Source organism: Tachypleus tridentatus, chromosome 1, assembly GCF_004210375.1.
Source record: "Tachypleus tridentatus isolate NWPU-2018 chromosome 1, ASM421037v1, whole genome shotgun sequence".
Taxonomy (NCBI): Eukaryota; Metazoa; Arthropoda; class Merostomata; order Xiphosura; family Limulidae; genus Tachypleus; species Tachypleus tridentatus.
This window is the reverse complement of record NC_134825.1, coordinates 182,523,002-182,543,166: the sequence shown is the minus strand read 5'-3', so window position 1 is coordinate 182,543,166 and position 20,165 is coordinate 182,523,002. Positions and strand designations below refer to the sequence as shown.

General features: G+C 34.1%; 1 protein-coding gene across 2 annotated transcripts in view; it reads left to right on the top strand.

The window, feature by feature from the left end:
* LOC143231917 (cytokine receptor-like) overlaps window positions 1-20,165 on the top strand; it is a 259,166-nt gene that overhangs the window by 230,454 nt on the left and 8,547 nt on the right. The window contains exons 8-17 of one of the 2 annotated variants that reach the window (XM_076466755.1): window positions 4,873-4,958; window positions 5,220-5,457; window positions 6,601-6,906; window positions 8,628-8,777; window positions 9,820-9,975; window positions 10,340-10,624; window positions 11,433-11,753; window positions 13,881-13,971; window positions 19,449-19,521; window positions 19,760-19,933. In XM_076466755.1, coding sequence (XP_076322870.1) covers window positions 4,873-4,958; window positions 5,220-5,457; window positions 6,601-6,906; window positions 8,628-8,777; window positions 9,820-9,975; window positions 10,340-10,624; window positions 11,433-11,753; window positions 13,881-13,971; window positions 19,449-19,521; window positions 19,760-19,933 — 1,880 coding nt within the window. The remainder of the gene's footprint in view (window positions 1-4,872; window positions 4,959-5,219; window positions 5,458-6,600; window positions 6,907-8,627; window positions 8,778-9,819; window positions 9,976-10,339; window positions 10,625-11,432; window positions 11,754-13,880; window positions 13,972-19,448; window positions 19,522-19,759; window positions 19,934-20,165) is intronic. The other variant, XM_076466766.1, reaches the window with a different exon arrangement.

Sequence of the window (20,165 nt, the reverse complement as noted above, 5' to 3'; positions counted from 1 at the left end):
TTTTAGTATAAATACGTGTCTTGTGTATACTTCAGAGTTCAAGTCACACTGACATCTTGTATCTTTAGTATAAACACGTGTCTTGTGTATACTTCAGAGTTCAAGTCACACTGACATCTTGTATCTTTAGTGTAAATACGTGTCTTGTGTATACTTCAGAGTTCAAGTCACACTGAAATCTTGTATCTTTAGTGTAAATACGTGTCTTGTGTATACTTCAGAGTTCAAGTCACACTGACATCTTGTATCTTTAGTATAAATACGTGTCTTGTGTATACTTCAGAGTTCAAGTCACACTGACATCTTGTATCTTTAGTATAAATTCGTGTCTTGTGTATACTTCAGAGTTCAAGTCACACTGACATCTTGTATCTTTAGTATAAATACGTGTCTTGTGTATACTTCAGAGTTCAAGTCACACTGACATCTTGTATCTTTACTATAAATACGTGTCTTGTGTATACTTCAGAGTTCAAGTCACACTGACATCTTGTATCTTTAGTATAAATACGTGTCTTGTGTATACTTCAGAGTTCAAGTCACACTGACATCTTGTATCTTTAGTATAAATACGTGTCTTGTGTATACTTCAGAGTTCAAGTCACACTGACATCTTGTATCTTTAGTATAAATACGTGTCTTGTGTATACTTCAGAGTTCAAGTCACACTGACATATATTTTTAGTATAAATACATGTCTTGTGTATAACAGATTTGATCATTTTGGTCACATCTTATGTTTCATGTAAATACAGACAATAAGAATTATAGTGAAAATCCCACACCAGTCTGATGGGAAAAATCTGTTGATTTTTATTTTACTAGTAACTTTGAAGTACAAATTGTAATTTTAATATTATAGATTCTTTAAGTGGTGTAAAGATGGTGTGTGTGTGTGGTGCTTGTAGTGGTATAAAGATGGTGTGCATGTGTGGTGCTTGTAGTGGTATAAAGATGGTGTGCATGTGTGGTGCTTGTAGTGGTATAAAGATGGTGTGTGTGGTGCTTGTAGTGGTATAAAGATGGTGTGTGTGGTGCTTGTAGTGGTATAAAGATGGTGTGTGTGTGGTGCTTGTAGTGTATATAAAGATGGTGTGCGTGTGTGGTGCTTGTAGTGGTATAAAGATGGTGTGCGTGTGTGGTGCTTGTAGTGGTATAAAGATGGTGTGCGTGTGTGGTGCTTGTAGTGGTATAAAGATGGTGTGCGTGTGTGGTGCTTGTAGTGGTATAAAGATGGTGTGTGTCTGGTGCTTGTAGTGGTATAAAGATGGTGTGCGTGTGTGGTGCTTGTAGTGGTATAAAGATGGTGTGTCTGGTGCTTGTAGTGGTATAAAGATGGTGTGCGTGTGTGGTGCTTGTAGTGGTATAAAGATGGTGTCGCGTGTGTGGTGCTTGTAGTGGTATAAAGATGGTGTGTGTGGTGCTTGTAGTGGTATAAAGATGATGGTGTCGTGTGTGGTGCTTGTAGTGGTATAAAGATGGTGTGTCTGGTGCTTGTAGTGGTATAAAGATGAATTGTCGCGTGTGTGGTGCTTGTAGTGGTATAAAGATGGTGTGTGTGTGTGGTGCTTGTAGTGGTATAAAGATGGTGTGTGTGTGGTGCTTGTAGTGGTATAAAGATGGTGTGTCTGGTGCTTGTAGTGGTATAAAGATGGTGTGTGTGTGTGGTGCTTGTAGTGGTATAAAGATGGTGTGTGTGTGTGGTGCTTGTAGTGGTATAAAGATGGTGTGTGTGTCTGGTGCTTGTAGTGGTATAAAGATGGTGTGTGTGTGTGGTGCTTGTAGTGGTATAAAGATGGTGTGCGTGTGTGGTGCTTGTAGTGGTATAAAGATGGTGTGCGTGTATGGTGCTTGTAGTGGTATAAAGATGGTGTGCGTGTGTGGTGCTTGTAGTGGTAAAAGATGGTGTGCGTGTGTGGTGCTTGTAGTGGTATAAAGATGGTAATCGCGTGTGTGGTGCTTGTAGTGGTATAAAGATGGTGTCGCGCGTGTGTGGTGCTTGTAGTGGTATAAAAGATGGTGTGTGTGTGTGGTGCTTGTAGTGGTATAAAGATGGGTGTCGTGTGTGTGGTGCTTGTAGTGGTATAAAGATGGTGTGCGTGTGTGGTGCTTGTAGTGGTATAAAGATGGTGTGTCTGGTGCTTGTAGTGGTATAAAAATGGTGTGTGTGTGGTGCTTGTAGTGGTATAAAGATGGTGTGCGTGTGTGGTGCTTGTAGTGGTATAAAGATGGTGTGTGTGGTGCTTGTAGTGGTATAAAGATGGTGTGTGTGGTGCTTGTAGTGGTATAAAGATGGTGTGTGTGGTGCTTGTAGTGGTATAAAGATGGTGTGTGTGGTGCTTGTAGTGGTATAAAGATGGTGTGTGTGTGGTGCTTGTAGTGGTATAAAGATGGTGTGTCTGGTGCTTGTAGTGGTATAAAAATGGTGTGTGTGTGGTGCTTGTAGTGGTATAAAGATGGTGTGTGTGTGGTGCTTGTAGTGGTATAAAGATGGTGTGTGTGTGGTGCTTGTAGTGGTATAAAGATGGTGTGTGTGTGGTGCTTGTAGTGGTATAAAAATGGTGTCCGTGTGTGGTGCTTGTAGTGGTATAAAAATGGTGTCCGTGTGTGGTGCTTGTAGTGGTATAAAGATGGTGTGCGTGTGTGGTGCTTGTAGTGGTATAAAGATAGTGTGCATGTGTGGTGCTTGTAGTGGTATAAAAATAACATTTATGAACAACATGGAACTTATTGGTCTACCTTGGCTGTTCCACACTCTAAAGTAAATTAACTTAAAAAACAAAACAAAGTCATCCATTATCATTTATATATTTATAATGCTTTTTTTTAATGCACTTAACTTCACTACCTTTACAACAACTGAAGGCAACCCATTCCCAAGATCAACCACTCTGTTAGAAAAATAAAACTGTCTTAGCTGGTCTTACCATACCAAAACTGATATTTAAGTCCCCTAGTCCTTCTGTTAAAAATATGATGCATGAAGACTGTCAGTCTCAAACACCTCCTTCAGATTCCCCCCAAATCTTTTCATTCAAGAGAAAACAATTTGAAAGATTTCGCTACTCCTTATATAACAACATCTCCATCCAAGTTCTAGTTACCATTCTAGTTATCATTCTAGTTACCATTCTGAACCCTTTTCAGTAATTCAATGTTTTTCGCAAGGTAAGGAGTACAAGACTGAACACAGTATTACAAATGTAGCCTAACCAGTGACCTGTACAATAAAATTATAGCTTATTTAGACTTGTATTCAGTATTTCTGAAGATATAACCTGATGTCCTATTCGTGCTACCACTAGTAACAACACACTGCTTCGAAAGCTTTAGAGACTGATTAACCATTACACAATGATCCCTTTCCTTCATAACATTGTTAAAGTTATTCCCATCCAAATTGTACTTGTAATTCAAACTGTGATAACCCATATGCATCATCTTGCATAATTAAAATCCATCTGTAATTTATTTGTTCAACTCACTAAGTGATCTAAATCCTTTTGTAAATTAGCAGCATCCTCTTCACAACCAGCAACACTCAAGATGTTAATATCACCTATAAGTAATTCACTGATCATTGTTTTATCTGTGTCATTAATGTAAATAAAAAATAAGGCAAAGGTCTGAAGACTGAGTCCTGAGGTACTCCATTTGTAACATTAATCCAGTTTGACTCCATTTCTAACAACCCTCAGCTTTTCTTCCATCCAGCCACTCTCCTATCCAATTTGCTAACTTATCCCTCACCCCCTATAGAGACAATTCTTTTACAAGCCTTTTATGTGGCACCTTGTCAGATGATTTCTGAAAATCCCGATACACTAAATATACACCCTTACTCTGATCTACATAAAGAGTAATCTTTTCAAAGTAACCTCTTACGATTTGTAAGTCAGGATTTTTTCTTAGTGAAACCATGTTGACTGTCCAGTAAAATTCCAAATTTTGTTAAAAAACTGTGCAAAGCATCTTTTAACACATTATTCAAAACTTTTCCCACAATTTTTGTAAGTCTAATAGATCTGTAATTACTGGGACAATTTTTATTGCCTTCATTGAAAAGAGGAGTTCATTAGCTAACGTCCAATCCTCTGGTACCTGACCATTGTTCAAGGATTGACAAAAAAATAGCAGTAAGTGGCTCACGTATCTGACCCTTAACCTCCTTCAAAACCTATGAGGAAATATTATCTGGTCCAGAAACCTTATCACTCTTTAATCTTTCCAATTTTTTATCAACAAGATTAATGTAATCATCTTGTTTCCAGTAATCAACTCTTCAAGATGTGGAACATTGGTGCTTGTAGAGGTGTATAGATGTTGTGTTTGGTGCTTGTGGTGTGTAGATGGTGTGTGTATTGTATGTAGTGTTCAACATACTTCACCTTTTATTACGTTAAACCATTTTTAATATACTGAAGTGAAGAAAAGTCTTCAGTTGTAGTCTGAGAGGTTTTTTTTTTTATTGTTTGAACAGGTATTTTATCTGGTGTGTATGTTTGTAAACTAACAAACAAATATTTGTTACAGTTGTCCTGCAGGAATATTATCATGATGTCAGTGACATGAATCCAAACACCTGGAGGCACAGTGTTAAAGAATGTAAAAACAAAAATTATGAAACATATTAGTTTATATTATGTGTTTTTCTAGTGGTTGTAATTTTCCAAGTTTACAGCCTTGAATAAAATCGTTTGTGTTAGGTAGCAAAAGTGATTTATCTTGGATGATATAATATGCTTTAGCTACCTTTCGAAGATAGCCAATGGTTTATGAAACTCGATATGCTCTCTAAACATTGTGTGAATTGTTTTATGTTAATCAGTTATCAGTTCTAGATATTTCAATATTTCCTTTCCCTTAACTCAGTTCCCTACCATGTACCAAATATAACAGAAGGATCATTTGAAGTCAAGGAACTGAGTGGTAGTAGAAACATCACATTGTACTGGAAGGTATGGTCTTAACAATATTCTCTGAGGCTTTCACAACATTAAAACTGTTTTGATGTTCTCTGTAGTTTTGTCTGTTGAATGTCAATACAGATACGGTTATGGACTATTTGTAAACTTGTAAGTTCCTTATTAATCAAACACAACTCTAAATATTTATATTTGAATATTATATCTTCAGATATTGTATTATTATTTAATATTTTTATTACAAGGTTTTGCATCTGCAAATCATAAAATTTATTTCTTTGTAACTTCTGCTAGCCTATTCCAGAAGAGCATTATAATGGGAAGGATTTCCACTATGTTATCAGTTACAAACCAACTTACAGCCTGTATTATAAAAGAGATGTGTCGGAACAAACCGTGGAAGTAATGGACATTAAGTATACCTTTTCCAATTTGAACATTAATACTGCTTACAAGTTCAAGATACGATCAGCCAATAAGGAAGGGGTATCTAGAGGCATGGAAGATCTTACTGTAGAGAGTACAGAAAACAGTAAGAGTGCTCAGTTTTATCTAGAATTAAGTAATCTGTGGTCAGTGTTTTAGATGACATTAATATCTTTGTCAGTAGTTTGAACATGACTGCACAAGGCTTAAAGTTATTATATAAGTTTTGAAACTTTGTTATCTGGTGTTCAGTATTTTAATAAATTTTTTTACATAACTGAACACTTCCATCTCTAACTTCCTTCAGTAATTAATTTTTTTTATATATTTTTCTGAGTAAAGTTTAACAGACAACATGTTAATTCAAACAAGAACTTGTCAAAAAGCAAATGCAATGTAAGGATAAAGAAATCATGGTAAAAATAAAAATAATTTTGTTAGTTTCTGAATTAAATATATTTAATCAAAGAGAAACTCAGTACATAGATTTGTGATTTGTATCTATACTTTTCGTATTTTTGCAAAATTTGTTTTAACTCTACTTAGGAGAAGAGAATGTGTTAAAGTGTTACATGTGGACTGATTGTCAGTTCCTGATAAAGAACTCAGTTCAGGGCTGTAATGCTGTCTGCAGAAGTAGACGAAACTATTGAATGTGTAAAATGCGTAGCCTAAAACTTTCTCGAAGAGAAGGAGTTTACATATTGATTTGTTTTGTTAATGCTAATAAACCAGTTCCAGTAACTGTAGAAGGTAATGCTTGGCTTGGTTGGAATAACCAGTGTTTTGACTTATTACCTGTTGGTGTTGTTCATGGAAAACAAGAATTGTTTCAAAATGTGTGACAAAAAATTTATTACTCTATTTGAAAATGGAATACACTGTTTTTGTTATTTAGTGATATTGTAATAAAAATTTCATAAAACCACACCTAAAAGTGTGACTTACTCTCCAGAATCAGTTATTTTAATTGTTTAGGAACATAATACAAATAATCTGTTTCAGGCATACTCAAGTATCACCTAAAAGTTCTTCAGTTGGAAGAACGATAGCCAAGCCAAGTGTTGGTTGCTTTCTGTGTACTCTTGTTCATGTTATGATTGAATTAGAACATGCTACTAAATTCCATTTTAATCAAATAAGAAAAAAAAATCACAACATAAACTAGATAACAACAAACAAAACTAAATTACAAGTTTGTTTTTTATGATATATGTATTCAGATTAAAATGCCACTTTGTTTTTTAAGTGCCTGCTGAACCTGAAGAAGTCACTGTCATGTCTTTTGGTAATGGAACCTACCAGGTGAATTGGGAATATCCTAAAGACAAAAAAAATCTTATTGATAGATTCACAATTTATTGGTGTCACAACCTTCGACCTCACTCTTCTATGTGCAGGTATCCAATAGAATGGACATTTGTTCCTCCTCACAACACTTCTGAAAACATTAACTTATCTGGTGACACTAACTATCAGTTTGCAGTATCAGCAGAAACAAGAAATATAAGTTCTGGAATGAACAGAGCATCGTGTGTTGTACCGTATGAAAAAGGTAATATGTTAGAATGTTCTCACTTGGTGCTATTCTTGTGGTACAGCTGTCATGGTGTGTTGTACCGTATGAAAAAGGTAATATGTTAGAATGTTCTCACTTGGTGCTATTCCTGTGTACAGCTGTCATGGTGTGTTGTACCGTATGAAAAAGGTAATATGTTAGAATGTTCTCACTTGGTGCTATTCCTGTGTACAGCTGTCATGGTGTGTTGTACCGTGATGAAAAAGGTAATATGTTAGAATGTTCTCACTTGGTGCTATTCCTGTGGTACAGCTGTCATGGTGTGTTGTACCCATCGATGAAAAGGTAATATGTTAGAATGTTCTCACTTGGTGCTATTCCTGTGTACAGCTGTCATGGTGTGTTGTAACCGATGAAAAAGGTAATATGTTAGAATGTTCTCACTTGGTGCTATTCCTGTGTACAGCTGTCATGGTGTGTTGTAAAACCAGATGAAAAGGTAATATGTTAGAATGTTCTCACTTGGTGCTATTCCTTGTGTACAGCTGTCATGGTGTGTTGTAATCAGATGAAAAAGGTAATATGTTAGAATGTTCTCACTTGGTGCTATTCCTGTGTACAGCTGTCATGGTGTGTTGTACCGTATGAAAAAGGTAATATGTTAGAATGTTCTCACTTGGTGCTATTCTTGTGGTACAGCTGTCATGGTGTGTTAAAATCAGATGAAAAAGGTAATATGTTAGAATGTTCTCACTTGGTGCTATTCCTGTGTACAGCTGTCATGGTGTGTTAAAATCAGATGAAAAGGTAATATGTTAGAATGTTCTCACTTGGTGCTATTCCTGTGTACAGCTGTCATGGTGTGTTGTAACCATTATGAAAAGGTAATATGTTAGAATGTTCTCACTTGGTGCTATTCCTGTGTACAGCTGTCATGGTGTGTTGTAACCAGATGAAAAGGTAATATGTTAGAATGTTCTCACTTGGTGCTATTCCTGTGTACAGCTGTCATGGTGTGTTGTACCCGTATGAAAAAGGTAATATGTTAGAATGTTCTCACTTGGTGCTATTCTTGTGTACAGCTGTCATGGTGTGTTGTACCGTATGAAAAAGGTAATATGTTAGAATGTTCTCACTTGGTCACACCTAACAAATGAAAGACTTCTTGTGTACAGCTGTCATGGTGTGAGTATATTGTTTGTTGTGTATGTTTGTAGATCATGGTGTGGTTATATTAGTTGTTGTGTATGTCTGTAGATCATGGTGTGGTTTTGATCACTGTTGTTGTACAGAATTAATACTAATAACTTTATTTATTTCTCAAGAAAGCGATATAACTTGCAGACTTACAGTTTAATTGTTGTTTTGTTGATACACAAAAATGACACAAGGAAAGCTGGTCTGTTCACTGTTGTTTGTCATTGCATTCAGTTTTCTGCAATTGTATAATTATATTTGTGTAATAAACATACGTCTTAAGTTTGAGTTTTTCTTTAAGATGTACTTCATTTGAACTGTTTGCTTTATAACAGTGACTGAGTTTGATATTTTTTTTCTTGTAAGTACTGGATTATTTTTTTTTGTAATTAATTTTTATGAGTGTTGTGTATCATCTTTCAGTGATGAAGCTGACTAATATCTCATCTACAGGATTAAACATTAAGTTTTGGTTGTTTGTGTTGAACTTAAGGAACATCAACAGACCTGTCTGTGTTTCTTGAACTGGACATTATCAAAGGTCGTTTCTTTCTCTCTAGCACTGGACAAGGTTCAAGGTGTAGATCTCTATAAGATTTTCCAGGGTCTTCAAGTGCGGTGGAGGCTGGCCTGCAGTGCTCAGAAGAAACTTGTAACACAGTACAAAGTAGAATACTGTGAGGTGAAGGACAGACAACAGACATGTAGTGGTAAGTAACAGGAGAATATTAATGTACCTGTAAATGTTGGAATACTTGTAGTACCTGTAAATGTGGCCGATACGAGGACCATGTTTTACGTTTCAGAATTTTCCTACTTTAAGTTTTGAGTAGAAGACTAGTGAGTTTCACTACTTCATATAAGTCTCACTGTAATGGTACAGCTGGCTTGTAGGTTAGGGTACTCTACAGGATCAAGACATTTCAGTGAGTGTGTTTGTTGTTTCAACTGTGTAAAGTGGTAGTCAGATCCATTATCCATTGGTAAAAAATAGCCCAAGAGTTGGCAGTGAGTGGTGTTGACTAGCTGTCTTCTCTGTAGTCTTATTACTTCAAAGCTATAGATGGCTAGTGCAGGTAGCCTTTGAGTAGCTTTGTGCAAAATTCAACAGACAAACAAACACTGTAACAGTTGTTGTGTGTGACAGTTACTGATTATGGTTACTGTCAGGATGTCTTTGTGTGATGATGTGGGAATGCTTGTTTTTGTACTGAGCATTGTTACAATTAGGTTAGCAAGTAAAACATAATATAAATATTCTGGTAAGTAACCAAACTAAAGATATAAAGTAATTATCTATGTTTTCTAGCTCTAACTACTGACTTAGTGGTTTCTTCAAACTGGATGTTAACCTACGAGTTTCTGATGTCGTGTATATCATATGTAACCAGTATAGTGCTAATTCTCTGCACTGTATCTTTACCAGAATTTTGATCATGTGTATAAATGATGTAACCAGTAAGTACTGAGAAAGAGTTACTTTTGGTCATAGCATTCAGAAGAATGTTTGTAGAACCATTAATGCTCACTTGCTCTCCTCATGTGACAGTGTTACTAGAAAACTTGTAGTTCTGTGTTATAGTTACTTCAGTTATACTGGGGGTTAGGTAGTAAATATGTCTGTGATAATTTTATGTTGTAATAAATATTCATAATTCTATCTTATTTTTACTTTAAATTTACTTTTATTTGGGTGTTGATAATTATATTATTAGTTTTTTATTTTAAATTTTGACAATTTTATTCACACAGATCCTTTCAGTGTGACAACTGACAATCAAAGTGCTTCCAGAATAGATATAAAAGATTTAAAACCTTTCACCTTGTACAGAGTGACTGTACAAGTCATAAGCACAGCAGGAATTAGTGACTTTAGTGACCCAAAGTATGAGAAAACCTTTGCAGGAAGTAAGATACTGTTCAGTTGATTAATATTGTTCTTGTTGAGTATAAATTTGAAACTTCTAGTATGTATTACTAAATCATTTTAATTTTAAAATTGCCTTAAAATATTCTATTTCAGTGTTTTCTGGAATTTATAAAAGATAGCTGTGGGTGGAAATAAACTGATCTTTATACGATTTTCAATATACAAATTGTGCTAAACTGTCTAGAGTTGTGTACAGATTAAAAAAATTAGTCTTCAGAATTGTACTTTAAAATCTTTGAAGAAAGAAAAGGAGGTTAGTTAAATAAAGATTTTCAATAAATAATCTGGAGTTATTTCAAGACATTTTATATCCTTCAAAATAATTGTTTGTTGTTAAAACAGCACCATCAGTGCCTCGGGAAGTCAAGGTTGTGGATATCAACTCTTCTGCCATCCAGCTGACATGGAAAGTCCCTGCTACACCTAATGGTGTTATATCACACTACTTCGTATACTACAGAAATTTCTCTGAGAAAGTTATTTCTGTTCCTGCTAAAAAATCTTATTCGACGGTTTTGTGGCGAGATGTTAGAAGCTACACAAACTACTCTATTTTTATAAAAGCATGTAATGATAAACTGTGCTCTTCTCCATCAGAGACTGTCTTTGGGATGACTCTTATAGATGGTGAGTTAATTTTGAAGTATTCCTCTTCTAGTTTGAATTTGTAACTTTACCATTTTCATAATAGAAACTGTTAGTGTTATTTCTTAAAACTCTTGACATGATGTTCTAAGCAAGCTACTTTACCATAATATAAAACATATTAAATAGTATTGGACATCTTTTCCCATGGTGTGAATGGGAGTTTCAAACTACATGTCAGTCTAACTAGGCTAAATAAATATTTGAATTTCAAACTGTCTACTTTACATCAGTGCAACTAGGCTTATGATAAAATCAGTATACTCTTGTTTTAAATTGAAATGTGAGCTCAAATGTACATTAATTAAAAATTCAAGTAATAGGTCAGGTGACCCAAGTTGTTAATAGATTCATTGGGTTAAAACAGTCCAGTAGTTTAATGGGTGTAAAGTACAGCACTTTTATTTAGGTAGCAGTGGGTGTTTGTTAAGCTAATGAAAATGTAAGTTATTTTGGTACAAATTTAATAATGGAATGAGTCAAAATACCTTAGTAGATTGGAAATGTGAGTCTAATTAAGAGTGAATCACAATAAATTAGGTGGTTGATAAACATTTTTGAGTGAACAGTTTTTCTGATAATTGTTACAAGCTAGATCAAAAATATATTTTCATATTTTACTTATTTTACCTTCTGAAGATTCTTTTCATTTGTTTCTATTGTCCTACTTTAAAACTACAAGTTTTTTAAGAAACATAAGAAGGTTCTCAACCAGTTTCTAATGTTTAAAGACACTTACCAAACTTTGTGGTTGATGTTTAAAGTTAAATCTATCTTCCAACTTTAACAGCTCCCGGTGTAATGATGGAACCTTATGTTGAAGTTATAAACTCAAGTGCCGTTCACGTTCGGTGGTCACCACCAGATCATCCTAATGGTCCAATTAACTTCTACCTTCTGAGCGTTAAATGGGAAGAAGAAAATGGAACTTCTCCAGCCCTCTTTAACACCTCAGGAACACAAACATTCATAGAAATTCTTCTGAATTGTCCAGTAAAGATGGAAGGTTTGAATGTATATTTCAGCATCCAGGCAGCCAACATCAAGGGCTATGTTAACCTTCTTGGTCCAAGTAGTCCTTCAATAAAAACAAAATTGTGCTTTCATGAAGGTAAGAAGTTTTTAGTCCAAACCAAGCTGTTTAAATGTTACGACTGTTAATAAAAAGTAGTGCAAATAAATGTTTTAATACACTCAGGTTTTTATATGTTTAATTATTACATAGTTTTACTTTTATGTAAGTACAGACAACAGTAGGTTTACTGTAGTAATAACACTGATTTTTTTTGTTTGAAGAAATATATGTTATTCATATCATCAACAAATATAGTTAATAAAATTTGTTGATGATATGAATAAGATGTGCTTCTTCAAACCACTGTTTCAGTCCATGTCGGTTTGTCCAGTTATGTTGTGTCTGTAGGCCATCCTTCTTGAAACCTTGTATTGTACTGCTTGACTGTTAACCCTTAAATAGCAGCCATCATCAATTGATGCTACTACCTATAACACTCCTGCAATTTAAAGGTTAATTGAGGCATATTACTGAACTTTATATTTGTGAATTCTCTCCTGTTAAAAGACACCATATTTTTTGCTTACTGTGGTAGGAGTATGACTTTTTGCAGGTCTCTTTCAGGATAGTCCAGAAACCTTAAGTTGATACACATTTCTTTATTTTCCAATGTCATTAGGTAATGGGATTTCTCCTTCTTGGAAATTCTAAATTCTCTATTTAAACAAGTCTTTATAATCTATGTGTATGAATATTTTGCATCAGAATGGGCTGTTAAGGCCCTCTCAGTGGCACAGTGGTATGTCTGCAGAGTTACAATGCTAGAAACCTGGATTCGATACCCATGGTGGACAGAGCATAGATAGCCCATTGTATAGCCTTGTAGTTAACAAACAAAAAATATTAACTGACCCATCTTGTTCTAGCAAGTTGTCCCCTGATTTAGTGACTAGCATTTTTATAGATTGTACTCAACCCTGTATTTGTGTGTTTGTGCACTTATACACAGATATATACTTTTGTATCGATGTGCTAGTATTGTAAGTTAAAATACGTCTAAATATTCGTCTATACATATGTGGATTTTCATAGGATTTTGTTTTACTTTTTCCAAAAGTGATGAGGGTGTTAGTTGCTATATATGAAAAGATTTTTTTATAATTTGTATATAAATTATAGTTATCAGTACCTAACTGTAACATATTCAGAAGTAATTCTTATTATACAAATAACAACCTAAAACAACTGTTTTATCCAAATTGTTGTCATTCATTAATAAGAAATCATTATAAATCTCTACCAGATAACTCATTAGTATTCATAAGATAACTTGTAAGTTTTGTATAAAACATTAGTTTTTGTTAGGTTATATGTGTGCTTTATTTTTATAATGTGTTAAGTGTTCAAAATGGCCTCAGTATATTTTGAACTGTCTTCCAGTCCTATAGTTTTGAACAAAGTAATTGTTTTTACATAATTTTGAGACAGTTGGTAAATCTATAATATCAAAAGGTCTCTCTCCATGTTAATGTTTTATCTTCTTAACTATTTATGAGTTAAAAGTATAGGTTAGTTTGTTTGCTTTAAATTTTGCACAAAGCTACTCGAGGGCTATCTGTGCTAGCCATCCCTAATTTAGCAGCATAACACTAGAGGGAAGTAGCTAGTAATCACTGCCCACTGCCAACTCTTGGGCTACTCTTTTACCAATGAATAGTGGGATTGACTGTAACATTATGACGCCACCACAGCTGAAAGTATGAACATATTTGGTGTGACAGGGATTCAAACCTGCAATCCTCAGATTACGAGTCGAGTGCCTTAACCATGCGGCCATGTCGGGCCAAGACTATAAGTAGCAGCAGTGTAGAAAAAGAAGGTTCAGCTACAAAATCAGTTGTATTATTACTATAGTATGTATCAAAAAATGTATGAAACAGTGTTTAAATTCACTAGTGATATTAAAATGTAGTTTTAAAGTGAGCACATGACTAATTAGAAATATTTAATGGTGTGTTTAGTGTTTGGTAGTGTGTTACAGTTTATTTAGGTTTTAGTTGTAGTGTTTGGAGATGTGTGTATCATTTGTTTTATTTTTTGTATCCACTCTTAAGGTTTCAGAGGAGTTGTGTACAGTTCTGTGTCATAAACAATAATTATTGGTTTTTAAGTGTGTATAATGTTTACAATTATATTTAACGGCCGTTTTCTTACTTTTACCAGGTCTTCAGGTTTCACTAATTTTAGGCATTGCTCTTGGTGGATCTCTGGGGTTGGTGGTAGTGGTGCTTGTGTTCTATGCTCTAGTTTGTTGGTAAGTTTTGATTGTTAAGTCTAGAATGGTTGATCTTGTTAAAGTACTGCCAGTTTAAGAAACCTGTTCAATGGAGAACTCTGAAGAGCTAAAAATACCTTTTTGTAACTTGAATGATTAATATATCTTGTCAAATGTCATTGTTTCAAAATAGTGTACTAATGTAATGTGGACTTACCTAGAAATGTTATACTCATAAAGAAAACAAATAACATTGACCAGGAACAAACATAAATTGCTGTGCATTGGTTTTGTAGCCTGATTATCAGGGTTTCGTGTAAAGTATTTCTGGACAACAATAACTCGTTTAACATAATCAGAGAAGGTCATCTGAATGTGTTGTTCAGTACTGCTGTCATCAAACTGTACTTTCAATATACTGGTATTTCTGAATAAGGTCAGGTCCAGTCTAATTAATCACAACAACTTAGTTTATCTCTGATGATCCATGATAATGAGAAAACCCACTTGTAGAAAAAATTATACATTTAAATATGGTTCATATGGGTAGAGAAAGCACTAATAGAGGAGCAAACAACGTTTCCACCTTCTTCAACCGAGAAATTTAGTTTATCTCTCCTTTAATATTAACAACGACCATTATCACTTCTGTGCAGTTAAGTTTACAAATAACATTCAGACATACATTCTTTGATAATGGTACCTGGACTAATGTGCAGATACTGATATTTGTACAGTTTTGTGGCTGATTGAAACATGCAACTGAAAAGAGATGGTAATAACACTGATCCATATACATCCCGGGTATCTCACCAATTGACTAACCCATTCATGCTTATATCTGAAGTCTCATTTCTAGATATTTGTCAAAGTTACTACATTTCCCTAACATCATCTAGAACATTGTTATATTTTAGGATTTATTTAATATCATGTGCCCTCTAATGTCCTTCATATGAAACTACTATATACTGACACATGTAGGTAAAGACAAGCTTAATATCCTTCAAGTGAAACTACTATATACTGACACATGTAAGTAAAGACAAGCTAATATCCTTCAAGTGAAACTACTGTATACTGACACATGTAGGTAAAGACAAGCTTAATATCCTTCAAGTGAAACTACTGTATACTGACACATGTAGGTAAAGACAAGCTTAATATCCTTCAAGTGAAACTACTGTTTTCTGACACATGTAGGTAAAGACAAGCTTAATATCCTTCAAGTGAAACTACTATATACTGACACATGTTGGTAAAGACAAGCTTAATATCCTTCAAGTGAAACTACTATATACTGACACATGTAGGTAAAGACAAGCTTAATATCCTTCAAGTGAAACTACTGTTTCCTGACATATGTTGGTAAAGAGAAGCTTAATATCCTTCAAGTGAAACTACTGTTTACTGACACATGTAGGTAAAGACAAGCTAATATCCTTCAAGTGAAACTACTATATACTGATACATGTAAGTAAAGACAAGCTGATATCCTTCAAGTGAAACTACTGTATATCTGACACATGTAAGTAAAGACAAGCTTAATATCCTTCAAGTGAAACTACTGTATACTGACACATGTAAGTAAAGACAAGCTTAATATCCTTCAAGTGAAACTACTATATACTGACACATGTAGGTAAAGACAAGCTTAATATCCTTCAAGTGAAACTACTGTATACTGACACATGTTGGTAAAGACAAGCTTAATATCCTTCAAGTGAAACTACTATATACTGACACATGTAGGTAAAGACAAGCTTAATATCCTTCAAGTGAAACTACTGTATACTGACACATGTAGGTAAAGACAAGCTTAATATCCTTCAAGTGAAACTACTGTATACTGACACATGTAAGTAAAGACAAGCTGATATCCTTCAAGTGAAACTACTGTATACTGACACATGTAAGTAAAGACAAGCTGATATCCTTCAAGTGAAACTACTGTATACTGACACATGTAGGTAAAGACAAGCTTAATATCCTTCAAGTGAAACTACTGTATACTGACACATGTAGGTAAAGACAAGCTTAATATCCTTCAAGTGAAACTACTGTATACTGACACATGTAGGTAAAGACAAGCTTAATATCCTTCAAGTGAAACTACTATATACTGACACATGTAAGTAAAGACAAGCTAATATCCTTCAAGTGAAACTACTGTATATCTGACACATGTAGGTAAAGACAAGCTTAATATCCTTCAAGTGAAACTACTATATACTGACACATGTAGGTAAAGACAAGCTTAATATCCTTCAAGTGAAACTACTGTATACTGACACATGTAGGTAAAGACAAGCTTAATATCCTTCAAGTGAAACTACTGTATACTGACACATGTAAGTAAAGACAAGCTGATATCCTTCAAGTGAAACTACTGTATACTGACACATGTAAGTAAAGACAAGCTTAATATCCTTCAAGTGAAACTACTATATACTGACACATGTAAGTAAAGACAAGCTGATATCCTTCAAGTGAAACTACTATATACTGACACATGTAAGTAAAGACAAGCTGATATCCTTCAAGTGAAACTACTACTGTATACTGACACATGTTGGTAAAGAGAAGCTTAATATCCTTCAAGTGAAACTACTATATACTGACACATGTAGATAAAGAGAAGCTGATATCCTTCAAGTGAAACTACTACTGTATACTGACACATGTAGATAAAGACAAGCTTAATATCCTTCAAGTGAAACTACTATATACTGACACATGTAAGTAAAGACAAGCAATATCCTTCAAGTGAAACTACTATATACTGACACATGTAAGTAAAGACAAGCTGATATCCTTCAAGTGAAACTACTGTATACTGACACATGTAAGGTAAAGACAAGCTTAATATCCTTCAAGTGAAACTACTACTGTATACTGACACATGTTGGTAAAGAGAAGCTTAATATCCTTCAAGTGAAACTACTATATACTGACACATGTAAGTAAAGACAAGCTGATATCCTTCAAGTGAAACTACTATATACTGACACATGTAAGTAAAGACAAGCTGATATCCTTCAAGTGAAACTACTACTATATACTGACACATGTAAGTAAAGACAAGCTTAATATCCTTCAAGTGAAACTACTATATACTGACACATGTTAGTAAAGACAAGCTTAATATCCTTCAAGTGAAACTACTATATACTGACACATGTAAGTAAAGACAAGCAATATCCTTCAAGTGAAACTACTATATCCTGACACATGTTAGTAAAGACAAGCAATATCCTTCAAGTGAAACTACTATATACTGACACATGTTGGTAAAGACAAGCTTAATATCCTTCAAGTGAAACTACTATATACTGACACATGTAAGTAAAGACAAGCTAATATCCTTCAAGTGAAACTACTATATACTGACACATGTTAGTAAAGACAAGCTAATATCCTTCAAGTGAAACTACTGTATACTGACACATGTTGGTAAAGAGAAGCTTAATATCCCTCAAGTGAAACTACTATATACTGACACATGTAAGTAAAGACAAGCTTAATATCCTTCAAGTGAAACTACTGTATACTGACACATGTTAGTAAAGACAAGCTTAATATCCTTCAAGTGAAACTACTATATACTGACACATGTAAGTAAAGACAAGCTTAATATCCTTCAAGTGAAACTACTATATACTGACACATGTAGGTAAAGACAAGCTTAATATCCTTCAAGTGAAACTACTATATACTGACACATGTAGGTAAAGACAAGCTTAATATCCTTCAAGTGAAACTACTGTATACTGACACATGTAGGTAAAGACAAGCTGATATCCTTCAAGTGAAACTACTATATACTGACACATGTAGGTAAAGACAAGCTGATATCCTTCAAGTGAATCTACTGTATACTGACACATGTAAGTAAAGACAAGCTTAATATCCTTCAAGTGAATCTACTGTATACTGACACATGTAAGTAAAGACAAGCTTAATATCCTTCAAGTGAAACTACTGTATACTGACACATGTAAGTAAAGACAAGCTTAATATCCTTCAAGTGAAACTACTACTGTATACTGACACATGTAAGTAAAGACAAGCTTAATATCCTTCAAGTGAAACTACTATATACTGACACATGTAAGTAAAGACAAGCTAATATCCTTCAAGTGAAACTACTATATACTGACACATGTAAGTAAAGACAAGCTAATATCCTTCAAGTGAAACTACTGTTTCCTGACATATGTTGGTAAAGAGAAGCTTAATATCCTTCAAGTGAAACTACTGTATACTGACACATGTAGGTAAAGACAAGCTTAATATCCTTCAAGTGAAATTACTGTATACTGACACATGTAAGTAAAGACAAGCTGATATCCTTCAAGTGAAACTACTGTATACTGACACATGTAAGTAAAGACAAGCTTAATATCCCTCAAGTGAAACTTCTATATACTGACACATGTAAGTAAAGACAAGCTTAATATCCTTCAAGTGAAACTACTGTATACTGACACATGTAGGTAAAGACAAGCTTAATATCCTTCAAGTGAAACTACTATATACTGACACATGTAAGTAAAGACAAGCTTAATATCCCTCAAGTGAAACTACTATATACTGACACATGTAAGTAAAGACAAGCTTAATATCCTTCAAGTGAAACTACTGTATACTGACACATGTAGGTAAAGACAAGCTTAATATCTTTCAAGTGAAACTACTATATACTGACACATGTAAGTAAAGACAAGCTTAATATCCCTCAAGTGAAACTACTATATACTGACACATGTAGGTAAAGACATGTGTTTTTGATGTACTGATGAATAATTGGGTTTAATATTAGGTTAATGTATAAAACAATTAATAAAATAAAGTGATAAACATCATTTTATTGTGTCACTATGTCCTGTTGTGTGTCATTCATGCTTGAATACACATTGATAGTGGTATGGAATTGTTTTGTATATTTGTTTTACCTAAACTTTGCAAATCCACAAGGATGTGGGTAATAAAATCTATATGGATGGAGCTATGTTGGTAACAGTATCCACACAGATGGGGCTCTGTTGGTAACAGTATCCACACAGATGGAGCTATGTTGGTAACAGTATCCACACAGATGGGGCTCTGTTGGTAACAGTATCCACACAGATGGAGCTCTGTTGGTAACAGTATCTATATGGATGGGGCTATGTTGGTAACAATATCTCTATGGATGGAGCTATGTTGGTAATAATGTTCATAGGGATGGGCTGTTGACCTAAAAAAAATTTGTTTTATAGAAATTATGAAATAAAAGGTTAATTTTTTATGTATGGTAAATACAGGGTATTTATATGGTATGGTAAATAATAAATGTAGTGTTTTGCTTCTATAACTTACTGCTATATCTGATTACCATGTGACTTTTGTCTTTAAACTATCAATAGTCTGAATGTCTGACTGGTGAGTTGTGATGATTAAATAACTTATTTTAACAAGGATGATCAATAGTCTGACTGATGAGTTTTGATGATTAAATAACTTATTTTAACAAGGATGATGAAAAAGATCAACCTCATGAAACAAATCAGAGTTCAGCTTCCGAACGGACTGGATGCTCCAAACACAGTAAGTTTAGAAATGACTCCAAACACAGTGAGTTTACATATGATTCCAAATGTAGTAAATTTAGAAATGACTCAAAACACAGTGAGTTTAGAAATCTGTAGTGTTTGTGCAAGATTTTGGAAGGTTTTTTGGTACAGTTTTTCTTTGTTAAATAGTGTCACGTGGAAAGCCTTAACAATTTGTTTTTGTGGTAATTTAAAATGCTGTATATAGAATGTTTAATTTACGTTAATTAAAGGAACCCAACTTTGGATATGATAAGTTCATTAAACGTGATGATGAAAGAGATCACAACATCGGCTTGAAGGTTCCAGTTAACATCTTCGATTTGTACTCGTCTAACAACAACAATAATCTGATCGAAGGACAAAGTTCAAACATCTCTCAGTGTCTTAGCTCTTCCACAGATGAGGTATGGATGTTTCTAAAGTTCTCACGAGATGTAGGTGCTTGGTAATATTATTGTTGTTAATGTGATTCTGTAAACGTTGTGTATCTTAAAAGTGTAAAATGCTGGAGGAAAATACACCATTTAAAAAATTCTCCAAGGTACAAAAATAAGAAGCAGTCAGATGTATAAGTTAAGATAAAACTTTCCAATTTCCATCATAACTTACGTTATATTCTTCTAGTTTTTAACCAAA